The sequence below is a fragment of the Fundulus heteroclitus genome, chromosome 1, assembly GCF_011125445.2.
Source record: "Fundulus heteroclitus isolate FHET01 chromosome 1, MU-UCD_Fhet_4.1, whole genome shotgun sequence".
NCBI classification, from domain to species: domain Eukaryota; kingdom Metazoa; phylum Chordata; class Actinopteri; order Cyprinodontiformes; family Fundulidae; genus Fundulus; species Fundulus heteroclitus.
The window spans coordinates 14,487,949-14,515,164 of NC_046361.1; the positions used below are offsets into that span (position 1 = coordinate 14,487,949).

Sequence of the window (27,216 nt, forward strand, 5' to 3'; positions counted from 1 at the left end):
TATCATGTGAATGAAAAGCGTTAAGCGGGTTTTTCTGCATCTATTCTAGTTCACTAATCAAAGCTGGAACTCACCTCTCCTCCAGCTCGGCGGGAGTTGCTGATTGTTTGTCCGATCATTTCATAGATCTCCAGCTGGTAGAACACAAATTTTTCATTATTATATGTAATATTTTTAAATGAGAGTAAAAAAATATATAAGTCTTGACCTTTCCTTAAATTTAATAATGTGCAACTTTCCTTAACCTTATTCCTAAGATCTATTTTTATAATCATTCCAACATACATGAATTTTAGAAAATAACAAAATGAAATAAGTTAATATATACATATTATTTTTTATTAAACTTAACTAGAAACTTCAGCTAAATATAATTGTCAACTTAGGTTGATCTTTTAGTTGGCTATTGTTGCAGCATCCAGTAAATTATAGAATTACTACAACCCAGAAGGAACAAATGCCTGAAATGCATTTATGTAAAGGAGAAAGTTGATGGAAGACCCAAAAAGTGAAAAAAATAAAAATAAATAAATAAATAAATAAAAGTTTACGCAGGCGGCTTCGATCGATAATATTCTGAAGACTTAATGCAGAAGCCCAAATTACTTTTCCATCATGCCATCCTAATCACATAAGTAAATGTCCAGCCTCCACATAATAGAAATAAATTGTATTTAGTTTTGTCATTTTGGAGATGGCATTTAACACATATTATTCATTATTTTAAAGTGTAAAGGTCAAATAAAGGTTATTTTATGGGACACATAAAGGAGGGTGAATATTTTTGTAAAAAAAAAAACACAAAAGATGCTTCTAATAGTTTAAAATAATAAATTGATTTAAAAAAATAAAAAAAAAAATATATATATATATATATATATATATATATATATATATATATATATATATATATATATATATATATATATATATATATATATATATATATAATATTTAGTGGCAGCAATAAAACAAATGTTCAAATTTAAGATGCAAATAAATGTAATTTAGGAGCCATTGTGAAAAACCAAAAAGTGAGATTTGAAAATGTAAAACAGTAAACAACTTTTGTTTTCTTGTCTTGACTGTATATCTTATGAAAACATTTGAACAATTTAACATAATAAAGACAAAACCCTGAGCTTTAGCACTGAAACATTGCCAAAACTATTCTAAGCATAAATACTAATGATTTGGTACTCATGGCACTTACACATTTCTGAACAATCGTGGCAGCGTCGTTTTCATAATCCTCCTCTTTAGTTCCAGTGGAGGCCGAGCGCAGCTGCAGGCCGCTGCCCACCTGGAGAATGGCCATGCAGGTGGCCACACTCACACCTACAAAGAAGGATAAAGTGCTTTTAGATTTCACCAGTCCTCATACAAACAGTGACTGCAAGGAGGACAGGAAGGAAGGATGAAAGCAAGGAGGGAACAAACAAATACGGAATTACAGCAAGAAAGGAGGGAATGAAATGAGGACGATCACAAAAAGACAAACATCATTAGGAAGGAAAGTCACGGGGAAAGAAGAAAGGACACAAAGAAGGAAAGGAACAAAAAAGGGAAAAAGTAATAAGAAAGGAAGGAAACAAAAAGAAAAGGAGGATAGAAGGGTAGGTAGAGGAACACTAGTAAATATGGGTGGTTGGACACACGAAAGGAAAGAATGACATGAATGGGAGAGAGAAACAACACTCGTAAGAAAGGACACAAAGAAGGAATGACGGCGGGGGAAGGACAACCTTTAGACGACAGAACAGGGCATAAAGTCTGGAGGGGGAAAATTTTCTCCACACTCTTAGATCTCGTCCACACAGAGATGAGATTAGTTATTTTGATGTTTATGCATCAAAATATGGATCCGCCGTTTTGGGAGACCTAAATTATCACTTTAGAAACCGGGTCTCAGGGAGTAAATATTTCAACATTTTTTTTGGTTTTGGTTTTTCCCTGCGTGTTCATGCTAGACGTGTCCGTTCTGAAATGATGACGCCGTAGCTTCACCTCTCTGTAACTCGCATGCACCTCACTCTCACAACCAACAACAAACATGGCGCCGTTCAGTGTTGGGTTCACGCTAAAGCGACGAGCGGCTTTGTTATGACTGGTCCAGCTCATTCTCCTCCTCCTCGTCTACAACCATGAGCTCCAACTGGCTGCAGAGACCCGCATGCTTCTGGATCCACACCGAAGAATGAGATTGTTGCTGCGTTTACTTCATACAAGTTGTGGGCACATGCCTGGTGTTGTGTGTCTGTGGCAGTGTCACAGCGCCACCAATGGGCCCAGCATACCTACTACAGTGTTTTCAGTGGTGCTGCGCCCTATTGTGTGGGCTCACAGGTTTTTTTGTAATTGTTTATGAAACTTTACCGTGTGGACGGGGCCTTATTTTCTTTTTTCATACTTAAATAAAATATCACAATAAAATGTCATGGTTTTTACAGGGCGTATGTGCCCTGCTAGCAGTTATTATTTAGCCTATTGGGTCTACTGCCTTACAGGCTATGGAATCACTGTCAGAAGATCACGTACAACTTTAATGTCCTCGCTTCTTCTTTTTTTAGATTCTAAATTTATAGCAAACTGCTCCGCTGGATGATGCACCTTATTTTGTCCAAATAAACGTAACACTTACCAGCATAAAGACAGCTGAGGGCCAACACTGTCATATCCAGTAGTCTTCCTGGTGTCAGCGGTTCCAGTACAGGCAAGGAAAGTGTATCCAGAGCCATGGTCACATCAATTACCAGAGAGTGAAATCTAGATACAAATATGGAAAACAACAAAAGCTCAATAAAAAAAAAAAAAAAAAAAAAAAAAAAAAACGAAAGGTAGAGGTCAAATAAGCCTTCAAAGAAGACATTTTCATAATTTAAAACAAAATCATAGACGGGAATGCAAAAGCGTAACACTAGATCCCATAAAAGATATTTATTAGGGCTGGGCAACGATTAAAATATTTAATCGCGATTAATCGCCCTGATTAATCGCGATTAATCACATTGTATTTACAAACTCCAAGAATGAATTCAAAAGTAGTGTAAAGAGCACTTTTATTTTAATGTTCTGCTGCCATATGAACAAAAGTGTTGTAACATTTGTAGCACTTATTTTATACTGGATATTTTCCACCCATCTATTGAATTTAGTGCACTAGTTGATCTTTTCTTCATAAGAGAACAGCAAGCACTGCAGCCAAAATATGGCCTTTTTTGACCTGCTGTATATTAGCCAGTCCCTAAGCTTGATGTATCATGAAACTGTTGACCTTTTGGGTTTTGTGGTTTTTATTTTATTATTACAATTAAATAATAATAATAATAATAATAATAATAATAATAATAATAATAATAATAATAATAATAATGTTATGTTCAGTGTTTTTTCGCTAATCCACCTCTTATATATTTCAATCCTTATGTAATTTTGTCTGTGTTGTGTGCACCTGCCTGTTGCTTTAATCCTATAAATTTCCCCGTCGTGGGATAAAAAAGGATTAGCTAATGTTATCTTATCTTAAATAACACTTTTTAATATATGTACTAGGTTCTTTCAAGGTCTTAATTACATGTTATGTGTGGGCTCCAGTAACATCCATCCATCCATCCATCCACTGATCTACCTGGATGTTCCCTGGAGGACTGAAACGCCTCAGTCAGTGACGTCAGTCTGTGGGTCTGTCGGGGCAGTGAGAGAAGTTTCGTCTCCTCTCTCCGTTTCTGGGGCTCGACGTTTTCATGTTTTTTCACGTGCTTAGATAAATTTGTTGTGTTTCCACTGAAATGAACCGGCTTTTTACAAAACATACAGCTTGATTTCATTTACGGTATTAAAATAAAGCCAAACGGTGCTACTTCCTCTGTTCATGTTTTTTCGCTGCTGCAGTCTCTCTCAGCTGTTTGTGTATTTAGTTTGTGTGAGAGCTGAGCGGACGGGCCAGGCTGAGCCTGCGTGCTGATTGGCTGGCGCCGCTGAGCCATGTACGAGAGGGGAGGGGGAGCGGGAGAGTGCTGCTGACTGACACTGACTGAAAGCATGTGAGCAACATGCGTTAATGCGCGATAAAATAAATATCGCCGTTAATAGTCTAATGAATTAACGCGAAATTAACGCGTTAACTTGCCCAGCCCTAATATTTATAAAAACGATACGAACCCATTGCGGACGGCAGTGGCATCTGCCACTGTGGCCGGCATGATGAAGAAAGAGTTGGCTGAAACGGCATCTTGGAACCGGTTGATGTAACGTAGGAAGTACGGCAGGTTTAGACACACTCGTAGTAACTTTTCAGAGCCACCTGGGAGAAACAAAGAAAAAAGGGTTTTCAATTCCTTTCCCAAAAACAACAGGCTCCCACATTGTTAGAGCCAACCAGTCAACGCTCAATAATAGGCTGAAACTGATCGAGATCTACTGACCAAGTTCCTGTAAGCTCGACACGTTCTGAGAGACAAACGCGTTCTTCATTTTGGCCTGAAGAGCTTGATCTGTCGTTTGGTCATCTGAGTCGCTTTCAGCCTACAAAGTCGGCAGATTAAAGAAATTTGCATAAATATTTTTGAAACAAAAAGTGACAGAGCTTTCAAAAGGATGTGAAGCAGGACGTTTCCTGAATGACAAAGTGTTTCCATTCCAGAAATGTTTTTGACCCAAAACAAGTTGGTTCACTTGAACCGGTGTCAACTGACCTGCATGTGCGCTGCTGATGGCGAAGCCAAGATGGTGGTAAGGTCTGGGTTAAAAACCGAAGTCAGCTGATTAAAGAAGTTCATCTGCACTTCTTTATGTCGAAGCTCGGGGCTCACAACACTGGGCAGGTCCTTCTGATCTTCCACTAAAGAAATTAGGAACACGCATTTTTCCAAGTCAAGGAAAAGCAGGTGGTTTTTCAGTATTTGTGTATATTTGGCTTTATTTAAAGTTCTTCTATCACAACTACTATTGTTTGTTTGGGGGTACTCACCATCCGAGAGGGTCTTGATAGTTTGAGGCAACTTGGCAGACTTCATCATTGCAGTAAATGTAATGATCTCTGTGCGATCCAGTCTGCTGCAGCCAGTGCAAAGTCCTTTTATTAGAAGAATCAGATGTTTCTGGAAGGGGGGAAATAAACAGCATAATATAACGTAAGAGCAACAGGCAATCAAACAAAAATTGGACACATAAGCCAAAATATTAGGGATGATTCGGTTAATAAATAGATGCAAAATTATGCCAAATTAAGGCGGCAGACAGAGAGTCAGCATCTTGAAATTTACACAAAAAAATCCTTTTCAAATCCTAGTCTGAAAATAGCACAATCTGCTTCCTGGATTTTTTTTTTATCTCACCTGTGATACAGCACATGCTTCATCTGGATTCTCCAGTCGCAGCAAGGAAAATTCGATGAGTACTTTGCATGCTGCGGCCACAGAGAGCAGCTGATTTCTCGGTACTGGAAAACAATTTAAATATCAGTCAAGAATGCAAAAATCCAGCCTTTTCTTCATTAATTTAGAACGAGGAGTGTCTTATCGCGAGCACAAATGAGAAAATTACGGCATACTTACTTTGACCACAAACTGTGGTGATGTAATGTGCAGAAAGAGCCACAAACGAAGAGTAGAAAGGCTCATATTGTTTGTCGTGGTGAAGAATGTCCGATTCACTGCAAATGAAAGATGTAACAGTTTGTTACAACCCATGAGACGTGAATTTGTCTGTCAGCTTTTACAGCAATTTCATAAATGTGCCTTCACTGTAAGTGAGGCGTGAGGCGGCCTGTAACTCAATCCTGGAGGCTTGTCAGCAACTGACCAATCAACGCAATTTGTCCCCGAGTGAAACGCCCCTTACCTGCAGGTGCTGCGGACCCTTTACCCTGGACTTTGTTGGGATTTTGCATTATAGTCAGAGGGATTTCGTTAAAAACATCGGGAATAGTTAAACTTTGTCGGTGAGGAAAGTGCAAATCAGACATGTATTGTGCCGAACGTTCAGAGGGTGGAATACAGTTTATTCTTTTCCCAACACCTAAAAGGAGGCTGAACAAAATGTAAAAGATGGATGTAATGTATGTTGCAGGGTTTCCCGCAGCACTCTCTTGGCAAGGCGGCCGCCTCGCCAAACTCACGCTACTGCCTCGGCAACATTAAAAAAAAAAAAAAAAAAAAAAAAAAACCTAACTCGATATGCTGTTTATTTGACAGTAACAGGCGTTTTTTTGTTGTTGCTTTCGCGCGTGCATATAGTGAATGGCAGGAAAAAACACAGGCGCTCCGCTCGTCCGCGCAAAGCTTGTCTTCTGCCAGACCCCCCCCCCCCGCTCCGCGGGTCCGACAACTCAACGCCTCGCCTAAGCAAATTCCTGGGGGAAACACTGTGTTGCAAATTCTTGTTGCATAAGTTGAGTCTCTGTTGCCTATAATCAGTTAACAGGAGTTTTCATAAACCTCTTAATAGGTAGTGCAATATAAACTTTGAATTTCATTGTATATTCTGGCCATGGATAACTCAATGGCAGCATGGAAATATCTTCTGCAGTGGCAATTTTAAGTTACTAATATATTTTTTCATTCGTCCATTTCTCTGACCCTGCTGAGTTCTTCTACTATTATCCATTTTTGCCATATTTGTTGTTAATTCAACTTTTAGTGCTCTTTTCTTTTTTTTCTCTTAATAGTAGTCTTTTCTGTCTCTGCTCTGTCTTCTTTAACCCCAGTCAATCGAAGCAGATGACCGTTCACACTGGTTCTGGTTCTGCTGGAGGGTTTCCTTCCTGTTAATGGGGAGTTTTCCTCTCCACTGTCGCATCATGCTTGCTCAGTAATGAGGGATTGCTGCAAAGCCATGTACAATGCAGACGACTCTCCCTGTGGCTCTACGCTTCCCCAGGAGTGAATGCTGCTTGTCAGGATTCAATGCAATCTGCTGGGTTTCCTTAAATAGAAAACTTTCTGACCAATCTGTCTGGATGATTTGATTGATTTGACTTTGTAAAAGTGCCTCGAGATGACACGTGTTGTGAATTGGCACTACATGAGTTGAATTGAATTGGTACAGGACTCGTTTGAAAATGTTTTTCTACCTCGTCTTGTTTACCTTAATGATGGTAGAGAAAGCAAAAATGCCACTGTGAGCTTCACTACCATCTCCATTACATCGTCTTTGTTTGTTGGAGATCAGATCTGCCTGGGGTTCACTTCCACAGGGGCCAAGTGATCTTACAGTCACCGTCCCGTTAATTATTCACAAAAGAGGACAACACTGCTCCCTGTAGTGACATTTCTAAATAAATGTAACCTATTGCCGCTGCATGTAAACTATAAGAGTAAACAAATGGATTAGAAAATACACAGTTTATCCAGCTACTATGCCATCTCAACCAGATTTTATTAAAAAAAGTTGCTTCCAGCCGATAAAACAACTTGGTTCTAGTTTATTAATGGCTTAACCACAATTTATTTACCTTCTAAAACTATTTAGACCAATTTAAACAAGTGCAACCAAATATATTAAAGTCAGAGAACTTAAATCAATCAATCTTTAATGTCAACTACAATTTGTATTGTAATCGAAATTACAGTTTCAGTACAAACTGTCCATCAAGAGAAGTTTATTTTTAACTTATAGGAACTTTCAGCAACAAGGCGATTCAAAGTGCTTTATAAGAAGACACAGAAAAGCGTACATTGCAACGGTATAATTGAGGAAAGAAAAGTTAACAGCTTAAACAGGTCAGTCAGAAGCTATTCTAAAATGTGGGTTTTAACCTTAATTTGTGAGTTTCATAATTTTTGCAGTTTTCTGGGAGCATGTTCCAGATTAGTGGAGCATAACAACCAAAAGCTGCTCTTCCATGTGTGGTTCTGATTCTGGGGATGTAGAGTCAAACCAAAAGACCTTGGTGTTGTTGCTAAGTCATTCAGTGATTTATTAACCAACAAAAGGTATTTTAAAGTCTATTCTTGGAGATACAGCCAGTGTAAGGACTTCAGAACTGGTGTGATGTGATCTACTTTCTTTTATTGAGCGTTCTGATCGACGTTTTAGGCAGACCCAATGCAGTAATCAATTTGACTAAAGATAAACACATGGATGACTTTTTCATCCTGCTGGAACATTAGTCCTTTAATCCTCAAAAGGTTTTTCAGGTGACAGAAGGCTGACTGTAATTATCGTTGTGTACATCTGAAGGTCTCGATTTTGGGACTGATAAGTAGTTCCCAGCTGTAATAACTGAAGCCGTGTGTTGACTCTTGATCATTTCCTCCTTTGATCCAGAAATAATTACTCAGATTTTCTTTTTCTTCACCTGAAGAAAATGATGCTGCATCCACGCATTGATTTGTTCTATGCATTTACCCAGCGCTTGAATGGGTTTTAAAGCAAAATGCCTGAGCAAATTCTCAGTTATCCGGGTCATGACAAAGCAGATAGCTTAAATCGGAGCCCACTGGACTTTTGCTCAGTTTTTTATCTGAAAACATTTCACCGTCTATCCAGGCATCTCTCGTCAATTCTGGCAGCTAGCACTTCAGCAACCTGCCGTTGAAGCGCTGCTGTTTGTAAACAGAACAAATACACTGAGTCTAACACAGAGGGGAAAATGGAGACAGAAAAACATTGTCATTCCATGTGTCAGCCGTTTCTGAGATATTGCCTCAGAATACAGCAAACCCGTAAATTTAAACTATAATCACATTCATGAATACCGATACCAACTATTAAGCAACTTTTCAGACTTCTCTAGCGACTATTTTCTACAAAAGCGACAAGCAATGGATCTAGCAAACTTTTTCTGCCTTGTTTGAGACTTGGGCAACTAGTAAAAGCACTGATCACTCCGAGTTTAGCGTCTCTTCAGCAAACTGCGAGTGCAGCTGTGAGCCTCTCCCGCTTCGACGGCTCTGACAGGCGGTCAGTCAGCGTCGCCGTGCTGCTGCAGCAAACTCAGCTTGTTACCCATTGAAAACGAGTCACGCATGAGCAAAGCTTCCACTAGATTACAAAGCGGGATGTAAATATATTATAAACATAATCTTTAATGGGTAATGATCATTTTTTTCCTCCTCATGAAACACTTAAATAGATCCTTCCCAGTAACTGATTCACACGCAGCCTCTGTCATTTATTCCCCACATCCACTGTGGGTACCTCTGCTATCTTCTGGTTAAAATCGATAATCTAAAAACATAAATGTAGTCTGTATTCAGGTAAAATATTATTTAAATACTTTTAATTATTTTATAGAGCTCTTTTTTAACATATTTAAGGTGTTTTTAATAATTTTCTGTCTTGTCAGTGTTGATATTCCTCCCTCCTACAACATGTGCTTTAGCCTTTTGTTTATACATTATTTATGTTTCTATTGCTCTATTTTTATAAAGAAATATTAATTTTATACTTCTGTTTTGTTTGTTTTTGTTCCAAATGTTAAAATAAACCAGTTTTTTTTTTTTTTTTACCCTTTCATTTGATACAAAAAATAAAAAAAGAATTGATAAGGATACCAATAAAATACCGGATAGATAAGGAGTATCGCTAAGAGTAGCAGTTTCAATAAATCCTTAAACATAACCATCCCTAGTCCTCACCAGGAATTTTTTTTCAGCGTAACAGCGCGTGTTGCTGTGTCGGTAGGCTGGTTTGCACTGGTGCGTCGTTCCATTTCCTGAACGCATTCCCAAAGCAGAGCGTGGCGTAGTGCAGCTCGAAGGGGGCTGCTGGTTAAGCTAATAAAAGCTAGCATTAGCTAATGTGGCTCGGGAGCGTTACCGCTGCACTGATGTACGTTCAAGAGCTTTACTGACCTTTCTATGTTGCTCTCAAACATACGTGTCGTACTGACCGTTACGCTCGTCAACAATGAGTGTAACGGTCTAATTTCAGCATAACTTTGACAACTTTCAGCAGAAGGGCCCATTACACTGAAATGCGCTGCAAAGACAGAGCAGCCAAACCAGAGAAATACTGGGCCAAAGTCAGGTTGCCTCCGATTTAAGACTGTTTGGCCTTGAATGGATAAATAGTCACATTGTGGCCCGTTGTGATGTGGAGCTGTGTGCCGTCTGCATAGTTATGGTAACTTATCTTGTTGTTATAATCTGAGTTAGTGGGAGATTGTAGGTATTAAATAAGAGGGTTCCCAGATGTTACATCTGGGAACCCAAGCGTGTTTTTTGTCAACTCTGATGTAAAGTTACCTACTGACACAAAGAAGTCCCTGTCCTTCAAGTAACTCTCAAACCAGTCAGGTTACCGTGCCCGAAAGACCGACCCCAAAATCATCGTGTACAGCGATGCTGCAGTAACAAAATTGCAATAAGTCGTGCAGCACAAATATATTACACTGTTACTGAGACGTAAGAGTCAGCCAAATGTTTTCCTGTGTTCATTTTTACCTTTAGTGTTGTTTGCAGTGAGGCAATCCTGTTTAACCTACACAGCATTTACCAACAAAACAAATTAACACGACATTAACTTTTATTGTTGTGTTTAGTTGGTTGTTGTTTGACTTCATTGAATGTGTGTATAAGCTTCTGTTGATTGGTCTCTAAACAAATTAAAATTATTTTACTGGATTGGCATCAACTTACACAGAATACTTTTGAAAGAGTTGACCTTTAATTTGAGTCAATTTATTTGAAACAAAAACAATAACTTTTCAAACAAAATCAATGGTGATACAATTCGTGGCTCCCTTCTCAAATTGTTTAGAATAAAAGCAAGTACACTTTTATTTTTAAAATGATCAGTGTGCCAAGGTGCATAGAGCCGGAGGCCTGATTCTCTCAAAGACTCTTTATAAAAAAGGGAAAAGGGGACTCAACGAGTCAGGAATTTGCTCCAGTATATCAGCTATTCCAAATTGCTAGTTAAAAAAGGTCAAATCAGCTGGAACCAACAAGACTAGTACAGGCTGTCCTCTGGGTCCAGCGCTAGACAAGTCACTTTGTTCAGGCGAGATCACGCCATCGCAGGAAAACGTTACCGTTTTATATTTCTTCAAAGGTAGGTTGTGGGGAGTATTCCAGCTATTTTACTAAAAGAATAACTGAGTGAAGCGAAATCTATGACGTCAACGGTTGAATTAAAGATCAGAAACTGGAATCGAAATTATCAAAAAGTATCGTCCCGTCATCATCTTACACGTTAACGGTTGAAGATCAGAAACTGAAATCGAAATCATCAAAAAGTATCGCCCAGTCATCATCTTGCACGTTCTGCTCAATTCATATCCACAATAAGTCGTCTGTTTTAAACAGTAACTCATGATACAAGAGAAGCATGGAGCCAAGGGAGATGTTACAGAAATGCTGCAGAGATGTCCCTCATCCATAATGTGTTACATTCAGTGGCAACGAGCTGAAGGACCCTGATCCTACAAGGATTCTGTCCTTTTACTTTTAGTATTCTCACAACCTGGGTTGTTTTGGTGCAGCTGGCTCCCCCTGCGTTTTACTAAATCGCCTGCCTCAGGCCCTGAAACACACATCGATCCGTTTCTGGGGAAAATGAAACTCCTCGGCTGAACCTCCCGGGGGTGTATTGGTTACTTGTTTAAAAAAAAAAAAAACTCTCCAGGGAGTCCCAGAGGACAGCCTGGCTATTTCTGGCGTGACGGTCACTTAGCAGCGAACTCCTTGGCGTTAAATCGCCCAGGTTAACGCTTTTACTGACAGGCACGGGTCAGAGCAGATCACCTGATACAACAAAAACTAGCCGAGAAGAGGCTGCCCCCGCCTACTTTCAGTCAAAACACCCCGCAAAGACAACCTTTTTAACAGCTAATAGACCCCACGTCTGCGTTTTGGCCGGAGCTCACAAGCTCGGTCCACGGTCCGAGTCGTGGTCAGCGTGGTTCCTGCGGCTGACACGGTGCCCGAATGGTTCTGACAGCCGCGTTTCTACGCTACGCTGGAGTGCAGAGTTGAAGGCCCGCGGTTAGCTAGCTAGTGATGAAGCATATTTTTTTTAAAAGGCCGACGCTGCGGCGTTTCTAAACGTTTAGGAGACAACTGCGGTAGGCGAGCGAAGCGCACACACCTCTGCTAGGCGAACGTCGCGACGTGCCCGCAACGCGCCTGTCGGTGCAAGCTACGCGCGTTTCGAACAAGTTGGGAGACGCTAGCATGTCGGAGAGCAACTCGGTACCAGCGCAAGTTAAGCTGAGGCTACGTCCGGGGTAAACGCGGCCGGTCTGGAGGCAACGGGGGCAGGCGACACGCTGACACGTAGCCGGTTACCTGTTAATTATGGAGCCGATAAGCTGAGGTAGCTCCTTTGTTTCGAAAGCGGTGTATGAAGCTGATAAAAGCGGTCGCACTGCCGCTGTCCATTCGTGCTCCCCTTCTCCTCCGCTCGCCGCCATCTTGAAATCCCACAGAAAAAAAACTAACTGCCGAGGAAGAAGCTGTCAAGGGAAATCACAGGGGGCGCTCGGCAGTTCAAAGTTACACCAAACATTTTTTTTTTATTTGTTCAAATATTTCTCTTCGGTCTCGGTTTGCGTTTTCTGCACAAATTATTTCACATCACTTTTTGTCTGTGTATTTTTATTATTTTTGATTCTCTGGCCGTTTGGTGTACAGCTTCGTGCTACCTGTAGGCACGTGACAGTAGATTGGAAGTTCCTACATTTAATAAAATAAGTAAATTCATAATAATGTTTAAATAATGTATTAAATATGATATATATATATATATATATATATATATATATATATATATATATATATATATATATATATATATATATGTTGAATTTCAGTATTTCCATCATTAAGTCCATCATTAAGTGGTAGGGGTAGGGTCTATGTGGGATATTTTACAAATTATTTATTGGATTGTAATAGTGATGGCCATATTGACATTGTCCTAAAACAATGGCCTAAGTCTTTTTTTTTTCAGGAAACAATTAAAATAATATGGCAATAACTTATTGTGTTGATCTAGTAAAATAGAACGTTTTTCCACACACACACACACACACACACACACAAAATACTTAGGCCATTGTTTAAGGAAGGTGATGAATCCTTATTATAAGGAAAAAAAAGCGACAAGGAATTTTTATACATCGATAGCAATCAACTCTGTTCGACAATGTTTGTGTACCTTAAATGTGGTATTGTTTGTATTGTTACGTTTACTTCCTGAAATGCTTCTCTGCATTTGTTTCAATGAGCTCAACAATACATCTGTTTATGTTTTCAAATGTGAATAAATACAATTGTTGTTTTTACCTGTACAGCTGGACAACTGAATGTGACGTCTACATAAATGTACCCTTGTTGATAATGGGGTTTCTTTTTTTTTTCTTCTTTTTTGGAGGATGTGACTGTAGGATTCTGCTGTGTGCTGATAATCTTTTATGTATGTATTGCCCAACCAGATTGTTGCACACTTGGTCCTCAATACCTGTGTAGCATTTTTTACAGTATAAATTTATGTCACAATATATATTCCTTGCACCTTTATGTTCTTGGAAGTGAAAGGGCTATAATTTTATCCAAACCTCCAGTCAGATTTTTGTTGACAATTACTGCACTCTTCGTAAAACAAGGTTCACTTGAAGTTTTCCATGACCTGATTTCACCATGTGGAATGATGCAATGCTTACCATTTTAGAAGGACATTTTATGATCAAGACTTTTCTTTCAGTTGTTTGGCCAAAAAAAAAAAAAGAAAAAAACATTTTGTCCAGTTTGTTTCCTTTCTCAAAAATGTGTAATTAAACTGTACTCTAAAAAGATTCACATTTGTAAAGCCTTTCAATGTGTCTAAAAATGTGATTAAAGGTTAACTGTTCTGAATATTAGAGAGAGGCATACAGATGAAAAATGAAATTGAGAAAAAAGTCATAAGATCAATTCTGAAACACATTCATATCCTTTGTCCAGTAGCCTCACAATTCTGGAAGGAGACATCCACCACGATGAAAACTGTAATTGGTGTCCTTTCCTTTAGATGGGTTGCAAATTTAATCTTTATGGATAAGCTTTAATCCACAATGTCGAAGTTCATAACTGCAATTATCTCTTGATAAACACCTTATTTCTAAACATTTTGAAAAAAAATAATTAATAAAATGTATTTAATAGAAATTGCTGCTCATGTAATTTTATATATAGAAACAATCAAATATAAGAACAGAAGCAATAGCAACAAAACACCTAAACATTTCTTAAGTTGAGAAGTTTAATTTCTGTCCATACTGTACACTAATTAAAATAATTACTTAAGCAGTGATGGGGTAAATAAACTGTATTACGTTCATACAGCACTTGCTTTAGGATTTACTTGCATGAGAGATTTGAGATGAGAGACTTAAAATATGATCTTTTTATACTAAACATTTTTTTCCCAGACTGCTTTAAAATGATGCATATAAAAGGGATTCTTAAAATTCACTAAAGCCTCCTAGTTTTTAAACAAATAAAACTAGACATCTTGGATGCAATATTCCTATTGTCCCCTGTACATTATAAACTCATGATAAACTGTTTCATAGGAAATATGAAAGACCTCAATGATGAAATTATTATGTTTATATAATTGTATCACAGATAAAAAAAATCATGTTTAGAACACCCTTTTCACTTGAATTATGCATTTATTTACATAATGACAAATTTAAATGATTGATTTACTGTCACAGTTTTACTCAAATCATCGTTTAATGATCCTTTAAATTAATTTTTACACTATTGGCCCTCTGTACATTGGGGCTGTTGCGCATGCTTTGTACTTTTTGACCTGTTGGTGGCAGCACTGCGGTTTTAGAAGACAAATGGGAAGTCCAACAACTTCCGACTTCCTCCTCCGGTTGAGCAAGTCAAAGCTGCTGCAATGGAAAAGCTAATTTTGCTCTTACTGAAATTATGTATTCTGGTTTGTGTTGTGCATGCTGTATTTGAGGATCAAGTGGGAAAATTTGACTGGTAAGAGCAGCCCAATGGGTCATAAAAACTACCGTTGTTCTAAGGTATTTTTTGTACAATTTGAAGATGCTAATGCTAACACCTGTCAAAGGCATTAGCTGCGAGTCGGTGTGTCCAGTGAGCATTTTTCAGGAGAGGACTTTTTAACAGCAAATAAATTATTATCCGTAAATTATTTTTTATTAAGTCAGATTTCGAAATAATATTTAAGGAATAAACGAGCTACTTAAAAATCGTAAAAAATGTAAAGAGAATTAGGGTGATTTCTTTTTTTTTATAGAATTACAAGTTATTCATGTATGTTTTTTCATGTGTTAGTCATGACATCAGTTCTTTTTCTATTGCAAAAAATAGTGATGATTGTTATAAAAAATAGTGATGAGTGTTTTTTTCTTTGTGTGTTGTTTCACAGGAGGCAGCAATATGTAGGGAAAGTTCGTTTTTCTCATTTCGACACACAAATCCAGTCATCCAAAAAAGTCCTTGTAGCAACAGAGAGTAATGTTTTTGCTGCGTTAAATACCAGGACAGGAGAGCTTTGTGAGTATTATTTTTTTTTAGCTTTAAACAGACACATCTGTCATATATTCTCATCCTTCTGACAATGCACATAATACACTCTCCCATCCATGTCTAAAACAGTATGGCGACATGTGGACAAAACTGGTCCTGAGGGAAACATCGATGCTTATCTGCACTACGCACAAGGTGTCTCTATCGTCTTTTTTTATTTGGTTTGAGCTTGTGATTTTAGCTCTGTGTATGCGAGTTTATACATCATTAATAAAACTGTATATTTTCTCTTTAGATACTGTTCTTGTGGTTGGAAATGGGCGCATGTTGCGCTCCTGGGACGTAAACATTGGAGGTTTGAACTGGGAGATTTTGCTGGATTCTGGCAGGTGAGCACCGTTGTGGTTTGCAGTTGTGACGTATTAGATTGTGTATGTGGGCAATACCTTTAACTGCTTTTGTTATATTGTTGTTTTTGTTTTTAGTTTTCAATCGGCATGTTTAGTGGGGCAGCAAGGCATAGTCAAACATGTAGCTGTTTTGAAGAAAACTGTGATCTCTGTCCATTATTTGTCTAATGGGCATCAAAAATGGATAGAGAACTTGCCAGAAAGGTAAACATCTATTTTCTTCTTTAATAAAACATATGTAACATTATGTTTATTATTAATCCTGTTTTTTTTATTATTACAGTGAAACTGTGGATTATCAAACCGTGTATTCAGATGGAAATGGTCAAGTCTTTGTGTTGGGAATTGTTCCCCATTCCCATATCACTATAGTTGTTTACAGCATGGAGGATGGAGAGATAATCAAGCAGGTAACTCCTAATATATTAACCCTTAATAATGTTTTGTTTTTTATTATGCAAGAAGACCGCCCTGCCCTCTTGTTTATTCTTTGCGTTGGTTTGTGATTGTTTCAGGTCTCGGTTGAAGCTCCGTGGCTGTCCAACATACCAGGCAGCTGTGTTGTGGTTGGTCAGGGGATGCTGATGTGTGTAGACTCAACGACACTGTCCTTAAACATACTCGACTTGCACCAACAGCTACAGATGACACAGATCCCCCTGCAGGTATCAACCAAAACCAAACCTTTCAGCTCAATGAAACGACTTTACGATTTTGCCCATCTACACCAGTACTCTAAATATGTACAAAAATGATCAATGTGAATGCTTTCCCCCCTTTTTTTCCCCCCGCTAACTTCTCCAACATTTGTTTCACAGTCGCTCGGACTTGAAGTGGACCCAGGCTTTCATCCATCTCTGGTGTCACACCAGCCCAACCCTGCCCAAAAGCCATTATCAGAGTTCTTCCTTCAGCTTGGGCCTGAGCGCATTCTGCTCCTGCAGTTGAACAATGGGCAGATTGTAAAATTAAACGATTTCAAGCCTGTATGTAATTATTTCCTCATATTTTCACTTTTTGTAGTCTTTTCAAGTTCTTTGTATTACTGTATTCCTGTATTAAACTAATTCCAACGCAAAGCAGCTTTATTATAGCAGACGTTAGGCAATGGGGCCGTTTGGGCTCCTTTCACCAGAGATTAGCTGCCGACTAAACTCTGAAAGATGGTAAAGCTCTGATCTCTTAAGAGTCTCAAAATTCCTTTTGGAGAAAATTTGTTGGGGAAATGTATTCCAGGTTCTTTGGGTTCCAATGTGACCCAAAGCTCGATTAATCTTCTTGGCTCTAGTGAGTTTTTTTTAATTCTTTTAGACTCGTGTTTTTTTTGACGTGCACATGAAGAATCGCCTAAACTTAAGATCCAGATGTATTATTTTTGTACTTTGAACATAAAGTGTGTCCAAGATAAATAGTGTTAATTGAGAGTAAAAAAAAATCAGTGACATTTATCTCTCTTAAGTTGAAGGTTCTGCTGGCTTCGTTTGCTACCACTGGAGAGAAGACTGTAGCTGCTGTTATGTCACCCAAGAATGCGACTGTAAGTAAAAATAAGACTGCTCTGTCACATCTATTTATCTGGGTGTAAGTAGTATAAACTTTTAGTTTTAGTGAATATCAGTGAATAATTCTGGGTTTAGTCTGGCATTTTATGGAAGTGAGAAGCGAATGGATGAATGCCCTTCCTCAAATAAATGAATAATAAAAGTGATTACCTGTTACCTCCCCACAGGCTTACAGTATAAACCTCTTTAGCGCTGACACTGGGCGCAGACTTCTTGACACAACTCTGATTTTCCCTGTGGATCCTAACGGAGGCAAACCAGAGCGGGTAAAATTAACTTATTTTGCTTCCAGTTTTCATGCATTAAAATTATCTCACCACTGCTGGGCCATTAGTTTATCACATTTATGAGTTTAAGAAGCCTTTTTAATAGTGGTATCAACTTACATCCTGTTTGCAGCTGCATGTCCAAGCATTCCTGAAGAAGGATGACTCTGTTGGCTACAGGGTCATGGTGCAGACAGAAGACCACGCACTGACTTTCATACAACAACCAGGTAGGATGAAGCAAGGAAAGGGAGTGATGTTAGTCTTCAGTATTTGCATTTTCAGTCCTAGAATGAACTGTTCTGAATGCTATGGGGCAAATATGCCTGATTCTTTAGTCTTTATTACAGCTTTCTCTAGAGTTATACGAATGAACTCCACAGTTCTTTCAGAATGAGTATGTTGCAGCTTAATTGAGACTTATTTTCCTCTTGAAGCAGATTGTAAACACGAGTAAAGATGCCCTCACCATGCAATCTTATGCTTCACTGGCAGCGAGCAATGTTGTAGCTCCGGTCTGACATTCCCCAACTCTAGTGTGGCTTGCTTGGCCAAAATCTTGACTCAGAACTCTGCGTCTCTTTGTTGGTTTCATTGTTAAAAGAGGATGTGTCTGGAAGGTTTAACTGAAAGGACACACCAGCCTCCTATTTGTACAAATCCTTTGACGAGAGAGCCCCTTATGTCATTTTCAGGGTTTTCGCGACACTGGAGCCTATCCCAGCAGTCAGTTGGTGATGGGTGGGTTCACCAGTAGGTTTCCTGGCCAATCACGTGCATGTATGCGCTGTATAAAGTGACCGTTTAACCCTACATGCACATTTTTGTATCGCAGGGGAAAAAAAAAATCAACATGCACACAGGAGGAATGTCCACACGTCGCAAATTTAGGCCATAGCCGGGATTTGAACCGGCAAGCTCCTTGCTGTGAGGCGAGAGGTGGACCTGAACAATGACCAGAGATTGCTCAACAATTATGTGGAGCCTGAATAGAGCTGCCCTCTTCTAAAGAAAGTCAGGATCACATACTGTACTGAAAGGTTGTCGTCTCCTCCCACCGTTATTCTCGTCCACTTCCCAGGAGAGTCTTAGTCATGTAGGAGCCCAGAGTTCATAGTAGCAGAGGTATTTCCTTGCTGTGCTAAGTATTGCATTTTCTGTCCTATTTTTTAAGGCCATATTTTATATTGCCAATGTTTTCATTCATAGATAAAAAAAAATCTAGGTGAGCTCTTAAAGGTAGACTGTCTTTCACTCTGTCTGCTTTTATAAAAATGTCACTCTTGTCTTGTTGGTTTTTGAGAGCTAACAGGTCCATGATCTTTCCAGAATACGAATTAGTGAGCCATGCTTTGCCCCCCCTGGCGACATTAAAACATACGCTGCCTTTTAATCATGATAAATAACTCCAGACTCCCAGATTTCCCTGTGTGCAAATAGCTCTGGCCTTTTCCACAGGCCCTAGGGGAACAGAATGCCATGTTGTGGCATTAACGGAAAGCCCTGAACCCTGTAGGATTTCACAGGGTGTGGAGGGTAGAACGAGTGATTGCGGCGGAGTAATGAGTCTCTTTTTCCAGGGCGTGTAATGTGGACAAGAGAGGAGGCCTTGTCAGATGTGGTGACAATGGAAATGGTGGATCTGCCCCTCACTGGGACGCAAGCTGAGCTGGAGGGCGAGTTCGGCAAAAAGGCCGGTAAATGCTTCAACGTTTGTCCCAAATTTAGGAAATGAGCCAATGTTGTTGTTTTTTTTTTTCTCCCAAGTTGTTTTTGGCCGACGGCCATTTTTACCAAGTAGGTCTTAAATGGCTTGCGGTTGTGATTCACCTGGTTGGTTTGTTATCTTCACTCTTGTTTTGTTCTGTCTTGATTGCTGCGCATGGATTCAGCCATCCAAGGTAACGCGCCTCTCTTCACAGTTTGTTTGTGTTGGCCATCTCTATAAATGTTAGCGGCACGTGTTAAAGCCAAATCATTTAACCTTCTCTGTGATGGAGATGCACCGATCAGACTTTGTCATACCGGTCACTTTAAGAACTATAAAGAACGATAAATAAAGCATTCAGAAATGTTTTCTCTTGCCTTACTGCTGTCATCAGTTATTCATATTAGGAGCAGAGGTGATTTCTTGTCATTTGTTTATAAGCACAGTGCCTGTAAAGGCTTTAGAAAAAAGGTTTTAAAACAAAGTGATCAGTGTTTACATTTTAAACTGTATTTAACTTGTTGCATCAGCACAGCTAGCATTTCTAATACCACAGTATCATATTGTAGATGAGCTGAAATTTCCAAAAAGCTGCAAACATTTCCAAAGCAACTTTGCTATATTCCGATTAGCCTTCCTGTTCTCTGCTGATAATGTCTACTTCTCTCACTTTTCCCTGCCTGATTCCATTAACATGTTGTAGAAAAAGGTTTCCGTTTATCTACGTGTTTGCCTCTGAGCGCAATCTCTTTATTTTACATACCTAACTAATGTTAAAACGGCAAACCTTGAGCCTTTTTTTGGCCAGCATGACCTGATGCTGGCCGAAAAAAGCCGGAAAAAAAACCTGATTGCGCTCAACGTACGATGTGTTCACTGATCTGGAAAAAACATTGGATATTTGAGCTTCCGAGCAGCCAGTCAAAGGGTCAGAGCAGATCTAGCTGAAAATCGACATATTCAGTCACCAGATGATGTTCAAAGTGCTTCTCCTTTTAGTTTAGTCATCCATATTCTCCAAGAAGATGGTTGTATCTTGTTCCATTGAGTTTAGTTAAAATATGTGAATTATGACTCTTGGCGCTTAAAGTAGAGAACATATTTGTCCTTTCTTTAACTCTCCCAGATGGGTTGTTGTCTATGGTGTTGAAGAGGCTCTCGTCTCAGCTCATCATGCTGCAGGCCTGGATCGCTCACCTCTGGAAGCTGTTCTACGACGCCCGAAAACCCCGCAGTCAGGTCAAGAACGAAGTCTCCATCGAGAACCTGTCCAGGGACGAGTTCAACCTGCAGAAGATGATGGTTATGGTTACGTCATCCGGGAAGGTAAGCGCTCACCCTCCTATTGTCCCGTGTTTGTTTGTTTTTTTAGGGATGAGCTGGGGGGCATGAGCGTGGTTAGACCGGATCTGCTGAACGCGCTTTGAGTTCAGACCGTGTCCATAAAACGGGAGCTTCGAGGGATGTTTCTGTGCTCCTGATTCTTGGTTTTCTTTTCCCGTTAAGCTGTTTGGGATCGACAGCAAGACTGGGGGGATTTTGTGGAAGCACTACCTCGACAACGTCCCGTCGAACGCCGCTTTTAAATTAATGGTTCAGCGCACCACGGCGCACTTCCCTCACCCTCCGCAGTGCACGCTGCTCATCAAAGACAAGGTATCTAATAACAAAGAGTTTAACCCTTCAGGTCACTGGCTTTTATTTTATTCTAAAACCTGTGACCACAATTAGGTAAAGGACAACCATCTGGCACAAAAAGTGCTCGTCTAGCCCGTGTTACACAGCAGAAAAGGTTTATTAATAATACATGCTTGTCTTTGTCGCAGGACACGGGCCTGGCCACGCTTCATGTGTTTAACCCCATCTTTGGAAGGAGAAGTCAGGTCACACCACCCGCCCTACCTCAGCCCATTCTCCAGTCACTGATGCTCCCACTCATTGACCAGGATTATGCCAAAGTCCTGCTCCTCGTCGATGACCAGTACAAGGTCTGCAGCAAGTACCAAAACGGATCAGCACCTCTTATCGTCAGCTATGCATTATGCACAGGCCTATAATCACGTGAGATAGTTGCACTGCAAAAACAGACCTAAAAATAAGTAAAAAGTGTTGTTTTTTTTCTAGATTTGAGCTGGTAAATAAGATTATCTGCCAATGCAATGAGTATTTTAACCACTAAAATAAGATAACTAGACATCCTGCACTTGAAATAAGATGATGGAGATGAGTTGTTCCGATTTTAAGTGCATAAATCTTATTCCATTGGCAGATCATCTGATTTACCTGCTCAAATCAAGGACAGATACATTCATTTTAAGACAATTTTACTTATTTTTAGTTACGTTTTTGCAGTGCTTTAATTAAAGCCATTTCACGTTTACAACTGTGTCCTTATTATTGATTTTGTTGCAGGTTTCTGCCTTTCCTTCAACCAAGAATGTCCTGCAGCAGCTTCAGGAAACGGCTTCTTCCATCTTCTTTTTCATCGTCGACTCCAGTCAGGGAAGACTCTCTGGTTACAGACTGAGAACGGCAAGTTCATCTGTTGACGTCCCGTTTTATTCCCGCCGTAAACCAGCGTGAAATTATACTCGAACGTTAACCTTGGGGGATTTTTATGCTCTCAGGACTTGTCAACCGAGCAGGTCTGGGAGGTGGCCATTCCAACAGAAGTGCAGAAGATCGTCTTTGTTAAGGGCAAAAGGCCCAATGAGCACGTGCACTCACAGGGCAGAGTGATGGGAGACCGCAGTGTGCTGTATAAGGTACGATCTTCCTTTAAATGTAAAAAAGACTTCTAAAACGGCTACAATCACATTCCTTTTTGCCCACTCTGACTACAGACGGCTGTCATAATGTCTCATATTCAAATAGCAGTAATACAAATCTCTGTGTGCGCTCAGTATTAATCAGGATGGTGGCACAAACCCAGAAGGACCTCTCCAACGATGTGAGAAGGTTCTCCATCCTGCGTTTTAACATCTGTGCCCGTCGACCTTTCTGTCCTGCACATGTAGACAATTTTCCTTCCCAGTCAGGAATCTGACTTAATCATTTTCCAGCTCTGGATAAATGTGTATAAAAGAAACAAATCTCTATATTTCCACTTTGTTTCAATGTGTAATAGTTGTATTCATCCATCCATTTAGCACCCATGTTTTTTTTTTTTTTAGATAAATTTTTAAAGTTTGGCCACAGTAGAAACATTTCTCATAACTTTTCATCGTAAAAATGTCTTTATTTATACTTTAAGCCTTGGCAGGAACCTCTGGAAATAAGGTGTTGAGTTTGGCTATTTTATTTGGATAAAGTGGGGAACCATGTGCTAAGCTTTGTGAGGAATTTTAGCAGTTGTGTCTGTTTCTAATTATGCTGGATGGTCAGGTGAGCCGATGCATTTTTAGACCCCATCGCTACATGGGTAGTCTTCCAAAATCCTGTTTATTTCCCCCGGAACATATTTTTCCATTTTGCCACTGCAAAAGGGGAACTAAAATTAAGTAAATCTTTCTTGAAATTAGTGCATTTTTTTTTCTTGATTTTAGCAGGTAAATAAGATTATTTGCCAATGGTATAACATTTTTGCACTTAAAGTTGGAACAATTTATCTCCATTATCATTTTTCAAGTTCAGAATATCTAATTATCTTATTTTAGGGGTAGAACTACTAATCCCATTGGCAAATAGTCTTATTTACTTGCTCAAATCAATGAAAAATAGACTAATTTCTTGAAAATTTTACTGACTTTTAGTTCCCCTTTTGCAGTGACCGCAATTCAAAGTATTTAAATGGTTTAAATGTTATTTTTTTATCTTCCTGTTGATAGTACCTGAACCCAAATCTGCTGGCCGTGGTGACCGAAAGCACAGACTTGCATCAGGAGCGCAGCTTCATCGGGATCCTGCTGATCGATGGCGTGACCGGTCGGATCATCCATAAGGCTGTTCAGAGGAAAGCCAGAGGACCGGTGCATGTTGTGCACTCTGAAAACTGGGTTGTGGTAAGCAAGGAGAGATGTGTGAGGTCCCTAATGGCCACGCCCGTCCTTCGTTTTGTAGATGTGTAGTATCTGCAGCTCCCTAATTATCAGCAGGTAAAACCTTCAGGGCGAAATCATCTGTTATTCTTATCTTCCCATGCTGTCTCTGTCAGTATGAATACTGGAGCACAAAGTCTCGCAGGAATGAGTTCTCTGTAATTGAACTTTACGAGGGGATGGAGCTGTACAACAGCACGGTGTTCAGCTCGCTGGATCGGCCGCACGCTCCTCAGGTACTCCAGCAGTCTTACATCTTCCCCTCTTTCATCTCCACCATGGAGGCCACCCTGACTGAGAAGGGCATCACCAGTCGCCATTTGCTCAGTAAGTTTACTAATGTTGTCCTCTCCAAACGGTAAACCACCACGTTTAACACCTTTTTGTAAACATTTTTTTTTTCCATTTGTCACAGTTGGTCTGCCGTCCGGGGGGATTCTGTCGTTACCAAAGATGTTCCTGGACCCACGCAGGCCAGAAATCGTGTCTGAGCAGACGCGGTAAGTCTAGTCGGATGAGGTCTAACGCTGAGCTGATTTACAGCGTTTGGCAAAGGCAGCCATGCATTAAAATACATTTTATATGGCGTTTTCTGTGGCTATACCAGCACAAAGTAGTTCATATTTATTACAGGACTGTCTCAGAAAATTAGAATATTGTGATAAAGTTCTTTATTTTCTGTAATGCAATTAAAAAACATGAAATGTCATACAATCTGGATTCATTACAAATCAACTGAAATATCGCAAGCCTTTTATTGTTTTAATAACGCTGATTATGGCGTACAGCTGAAGTAAACCCAAATATCCTATCTCTAAATATTAGAATATCGTGAAAAAGTATACTAGTAGGCTATTCAACTAATCACTTGAATCGTCTAATTAACTCGAAACACTGCAGGGTTTCCTGAGCCTTGAAAAACACTCAGCCTGGTTCAGTAAACTAAATCACAAGTATGGTAGTGGTTAAGAGACGACATAAGATTCTCACAGTAACTGGTGTACTGACCATGGCATTACTGTCCTTGATTGGCCTGCCAATTCCCCTGACCTGAACCCCATAGAGAATTTGTGGGGTATTGTGAAGAAGAAGCTGAAAGACACCAGAGCCAACAATGCAAATGAGCTAAAGGCCGCTATTGAAGCATCCTGGGCATCCATAACACCTCAGCAATGCCACAGGCTGATTGCCTCCATGCCACGCCGCATTGATGCAGTAATCTGTGCAAAAGGATTCCCAACCAAGTACTGAGTGCATTAATGGACATTTTCAAATGTTTGATTTTGTTTTGCTGTTATAATTGTTTTTTAACTTGGTCTGAGGTAATGTTCTAATATTTTGAGATAGGATTTTTGAGTTTTCTTCAGCTGTACGCCATAATCAGCGATATTAAAACAATAAAAGGCTTGCGATATTTCAGTTGATTTGTAATGAATCCAGAATGTATGACAATTCATGTTTTTTTAATTGCATTACAGAAAATAAAGAACTTTATCACAATATTCTAATTTTCTGAGACAGTCCTGTATATGGAAGGACATTTGTACACACTTTCTGAGGATTAATACAATCATAACAGCACTCAGGCTTGTAAAAGATTGTGAAAATAAGCTATGGTTTTCCTTCCACTTCACAATTATGCACAACTTTGTGTTGGACTATCACAGAAATGTTATAGAAAATGGGGGGGGAAAGTCTGACATGGGCACTTTCTGTTCCAGGGAAGAAAACCTGATACCGTACGCACCAGAGCTGATCATCCGCACCGAGTGGTTCATCAACTACAACCAGACCGTGTCAAGAGTGCGAGGCATTTACACGGCCCCGTCCGGACTCGAGTCCACCTGCTTGGTGAGTCTGGTATTGAAATGCTAAACATTAACTAAAAATTACAAATTCTGTTTGTGTTTTAGCAAAAAAATGGCCTCTCTGAATTTAGCTGCGTTTCCAAATAGGTTAACCTGACTCCGCCAGATGGATTTGCTTCGCATATCCATCTGGAAACCTTCCGTTGAAGTAATTTTGGGAAGGGGCGAAAATACTGGTTAGCTGATTGGCCTATGTTGGTGATAGACGGGCCAAATAAACCAATCAGATCAACGAAGCATATGACGTACTAACAGCGACGACGAAAACACAACCACAAGCTCTTTCCGAAATCAGTCGGGAGAAGAGCAAAAACATCTTTTCCTCTGAGAAAAGCCTCCAGAGCAGTGTTTTGCTCTTCTTTCAGTGAAGAAATACTCTGTAATTCCGATAAAACTTGCTCGATAGCCACGCTAACGCTAGTTTCATCGGCTGAAGCCGCCATGTTGTTTAGACTGAACTGACGCGCTTCTCGTTGCGTCACACCTCAACCCGCCTCAAAGCCAACGCTGATTGGACGTTCGTTTGGTGAACGGCTCCAAATTTTCTTCAACGGAGAGTAGCCAGACTGATCTGCGAGTGAAACCTTGAAAGCTCGCGAGATCAGGATGGTCTCACGAGGCTACAAATAGGTAGCTTCTAATATCTAGTATTTTCGATTTAAAATGTCAATATTTATAGAATAAAGCCATGCCAGCCCTCTATGGTATGTGTTGTGATGCTGTTTAGGAAGAAATGTCTGCAGTGTTGTTAGGTTTTTAAGACAACCAGAATAATCAGGATCTAAGGAGACACTTCAACCAGGACGTGTGTGTGGTTGTGTTCGTCTACGGCATAAACGGCAGGCCTAAGCTGATCTAAGAGTTCAGTGGGTTTTCAGGCAGGCCGTTCCATCCTCCCAGCTATAGGATAGTGTTTGGTCTTTAATAATGGAGACACTGGCTGATCCTGTTATCCATCAGTATTCATCCTGTTTTTCCTGACTGAATTTATTTCCCCAGTGTCGGGCATTAAGAATGAATTATGCGCGAAATCTTTTCTTTTTTTTTTACATTTATTTTGCTCTCCAGGTGGTGGCATATGGTCTGGACATCTACCAGACCCGCGTGTATCCCTCGAAGCAGTTTGACGTGCTGAAGGACGACTACGACTACATGCTCATCAGCAGCGTCCTCTTCGCCCTTTTCTTCGCCACCATGATCAGCAAACGCCTGGCAGAAGTCAAACTGCTCAACCGGGCCTGGCGGTAAAGGCGACCGCATCGAGTCCCGCACCTGAGAGCGCCGCGGCTTGTACGGAGGCCCTCGCTCCGAGGAGAGGAGAGGAGACTGCTGGGGCTGAGCCTGCAGGGGGAAACACAGGCCCAACGTTCAATAAGGCCCTTAAGGAACTGCAGGGGACGGTGGGGAGGGGGTGAAACAAGGGGTTACAAAAAGGTTTTATGTGTTTTTTTTTGTTTTTTAACTTATTTTGCAAAAAGACTTAAATGCTCCATGATAGAAACATCTTTCCCCCACATCACTTTTAATAAATGTTGAACACATAATTAACTCCAAATTAATTTAACAGACTTGGGGTTATTAAATTATACTTGTCCAGTTAGGTGCTTATATATCGTTTATTCTTTAGAAATCGTACATAATTCAGCAGTTCTAAAGGAAAGCTTGTAAGAAATTAGAAAAATCAGAGCAGAGGAGGAAGAAAACTGATTGTGAGCCTTAATGGTTTGTGCTAAATTGCCTTGATGTAGTTTTGAACTGATGGTAGAGGAGCTGAACTCTGATGATGATCTCTGGTCAGCCGCTGAGATTACTAACAGAAGGTGCTGTTATTAAATTAAAGGAAAATATCCAACAGTAGACTTGATTTTTTTTTTTTTTTTTTTTTTTCCTGTTTTGAGCCATTAAAATCTTTTAAAGAACTC

The 27,216-nt window shown here is 39.8% G+C and overlaps 2 protein-coding genes across 3 annotated transcripts in view; one reads left to right on the forward strand and one right to left on the reverse strand.

Moving 5' to 3' along the window:
- ubr4 (ubiquitin protein ligase E3 component n-recognin 4) overlaps nt 1–12,395 on the reverse strand; it is a gene marked incomplete in the record, with an annotated part of 74,416 nt that extends 62,021 nt beyond the window's left edge. Inside the window, 10 exon segments of the mRNA XM_036135910.1 lie at nt 75–134; nt 1,214–1,338; nt 2,642–2,766; nt 4,162–4,303; nt 4,425–4,524; nt 4,695–4,840; nt 4,970–5,099; nt 5,337–5,440; nt 5,556–5,653; nt 12,234–12,395. Coding sequence (XP_035991803.1) covers nt 75–134; nt 1,214–1,338; nt 2,642–2,766; nt 4,162–4,303; nt 4,425–4,524; nt 4,695–4,840; nt 4,970–5,099; nt 5,337–5,440; nt 5,556–5,653; nt 12,234–12,358 — 1,155 coding nt within the window.
- A 2,395-nt stretch (nt 12,396–14,790) lies between these two features.
- Nucleotides 14,791–27,213, forward strand: emc1 (ER membrane protein complex subunit 1). Of its 2 annotated transcripts, XM_012877222.3 has the most exons (23): nt 14,791–14,930; nt 15,343–15,470; nt 15,573–15,638; nt 15,739–15,832; nt 15,929–16,057; nt 16,137–16,263; nt 16,369–16,518; nt 16,672–16,839; nt 17,313–17,390; nt 17,583–17,681; nt 17,815–17,911; nt 19,262–19,378; nt 19,574–19,582; nt 20,516–20,715; nt 20,896–21,045; nt 21,216–21,377; nt 21,802–21,921; nt 22,017–22,154; nt 23,217–23,390; nt 23,543–23,753; nt 23,842–23,926; nt 25,148–25,277; nt 26,363–27,213. In XM_012877222.3, exons 1-23 carry the CDS (start codon nt 14,839–14,841, stop codon nt 26,540–26,542), a joined length of 2,904 nt encoding a protein of 967 aa, XP_012732676.2. In that variant the 5' UTR covers nt 14,791–14,838; the 3' UTR covers nt 26,543–27,213. The 2 variants fall into 2 exon arrangements, with proteins under 2 accessions (XP_012732676.2, XP_012732678.2); XM_012877224.3 differs by lacking the exon at nt 19,574–19,582 and having other exon boundaries at nt 26,363–26,542.
- The last annotated feature ends 3 nt before the right edge of the window (nt 27,214–27,216 follow it).

Excerpts from the sequence above, each read along its gene's own strand:
- emc1 (XM_012877222.3), top strand. The coding sequence starts at position 14,839 with ATGGAAAAGCTAATTTTGCTCTTACTGAAATTATGTATTCTGGTTTGT. Across the intron at positions 23,391-23,542 it reads ACTCTGAAAACTGGGTTGTG|TATGAATACTGGAGCACAAA; the intron begins GTAAGCAAGGAG and ends TGTCTCTGTCAG. Across the intron at positions 25,278-26,362 it reads GACTCGAGTCCACCTGCTTG|GTGGTGGCATATGGTCTGGA; the intron begins GTGAGTCTGGTA and ends TTTGCTCTCCAG.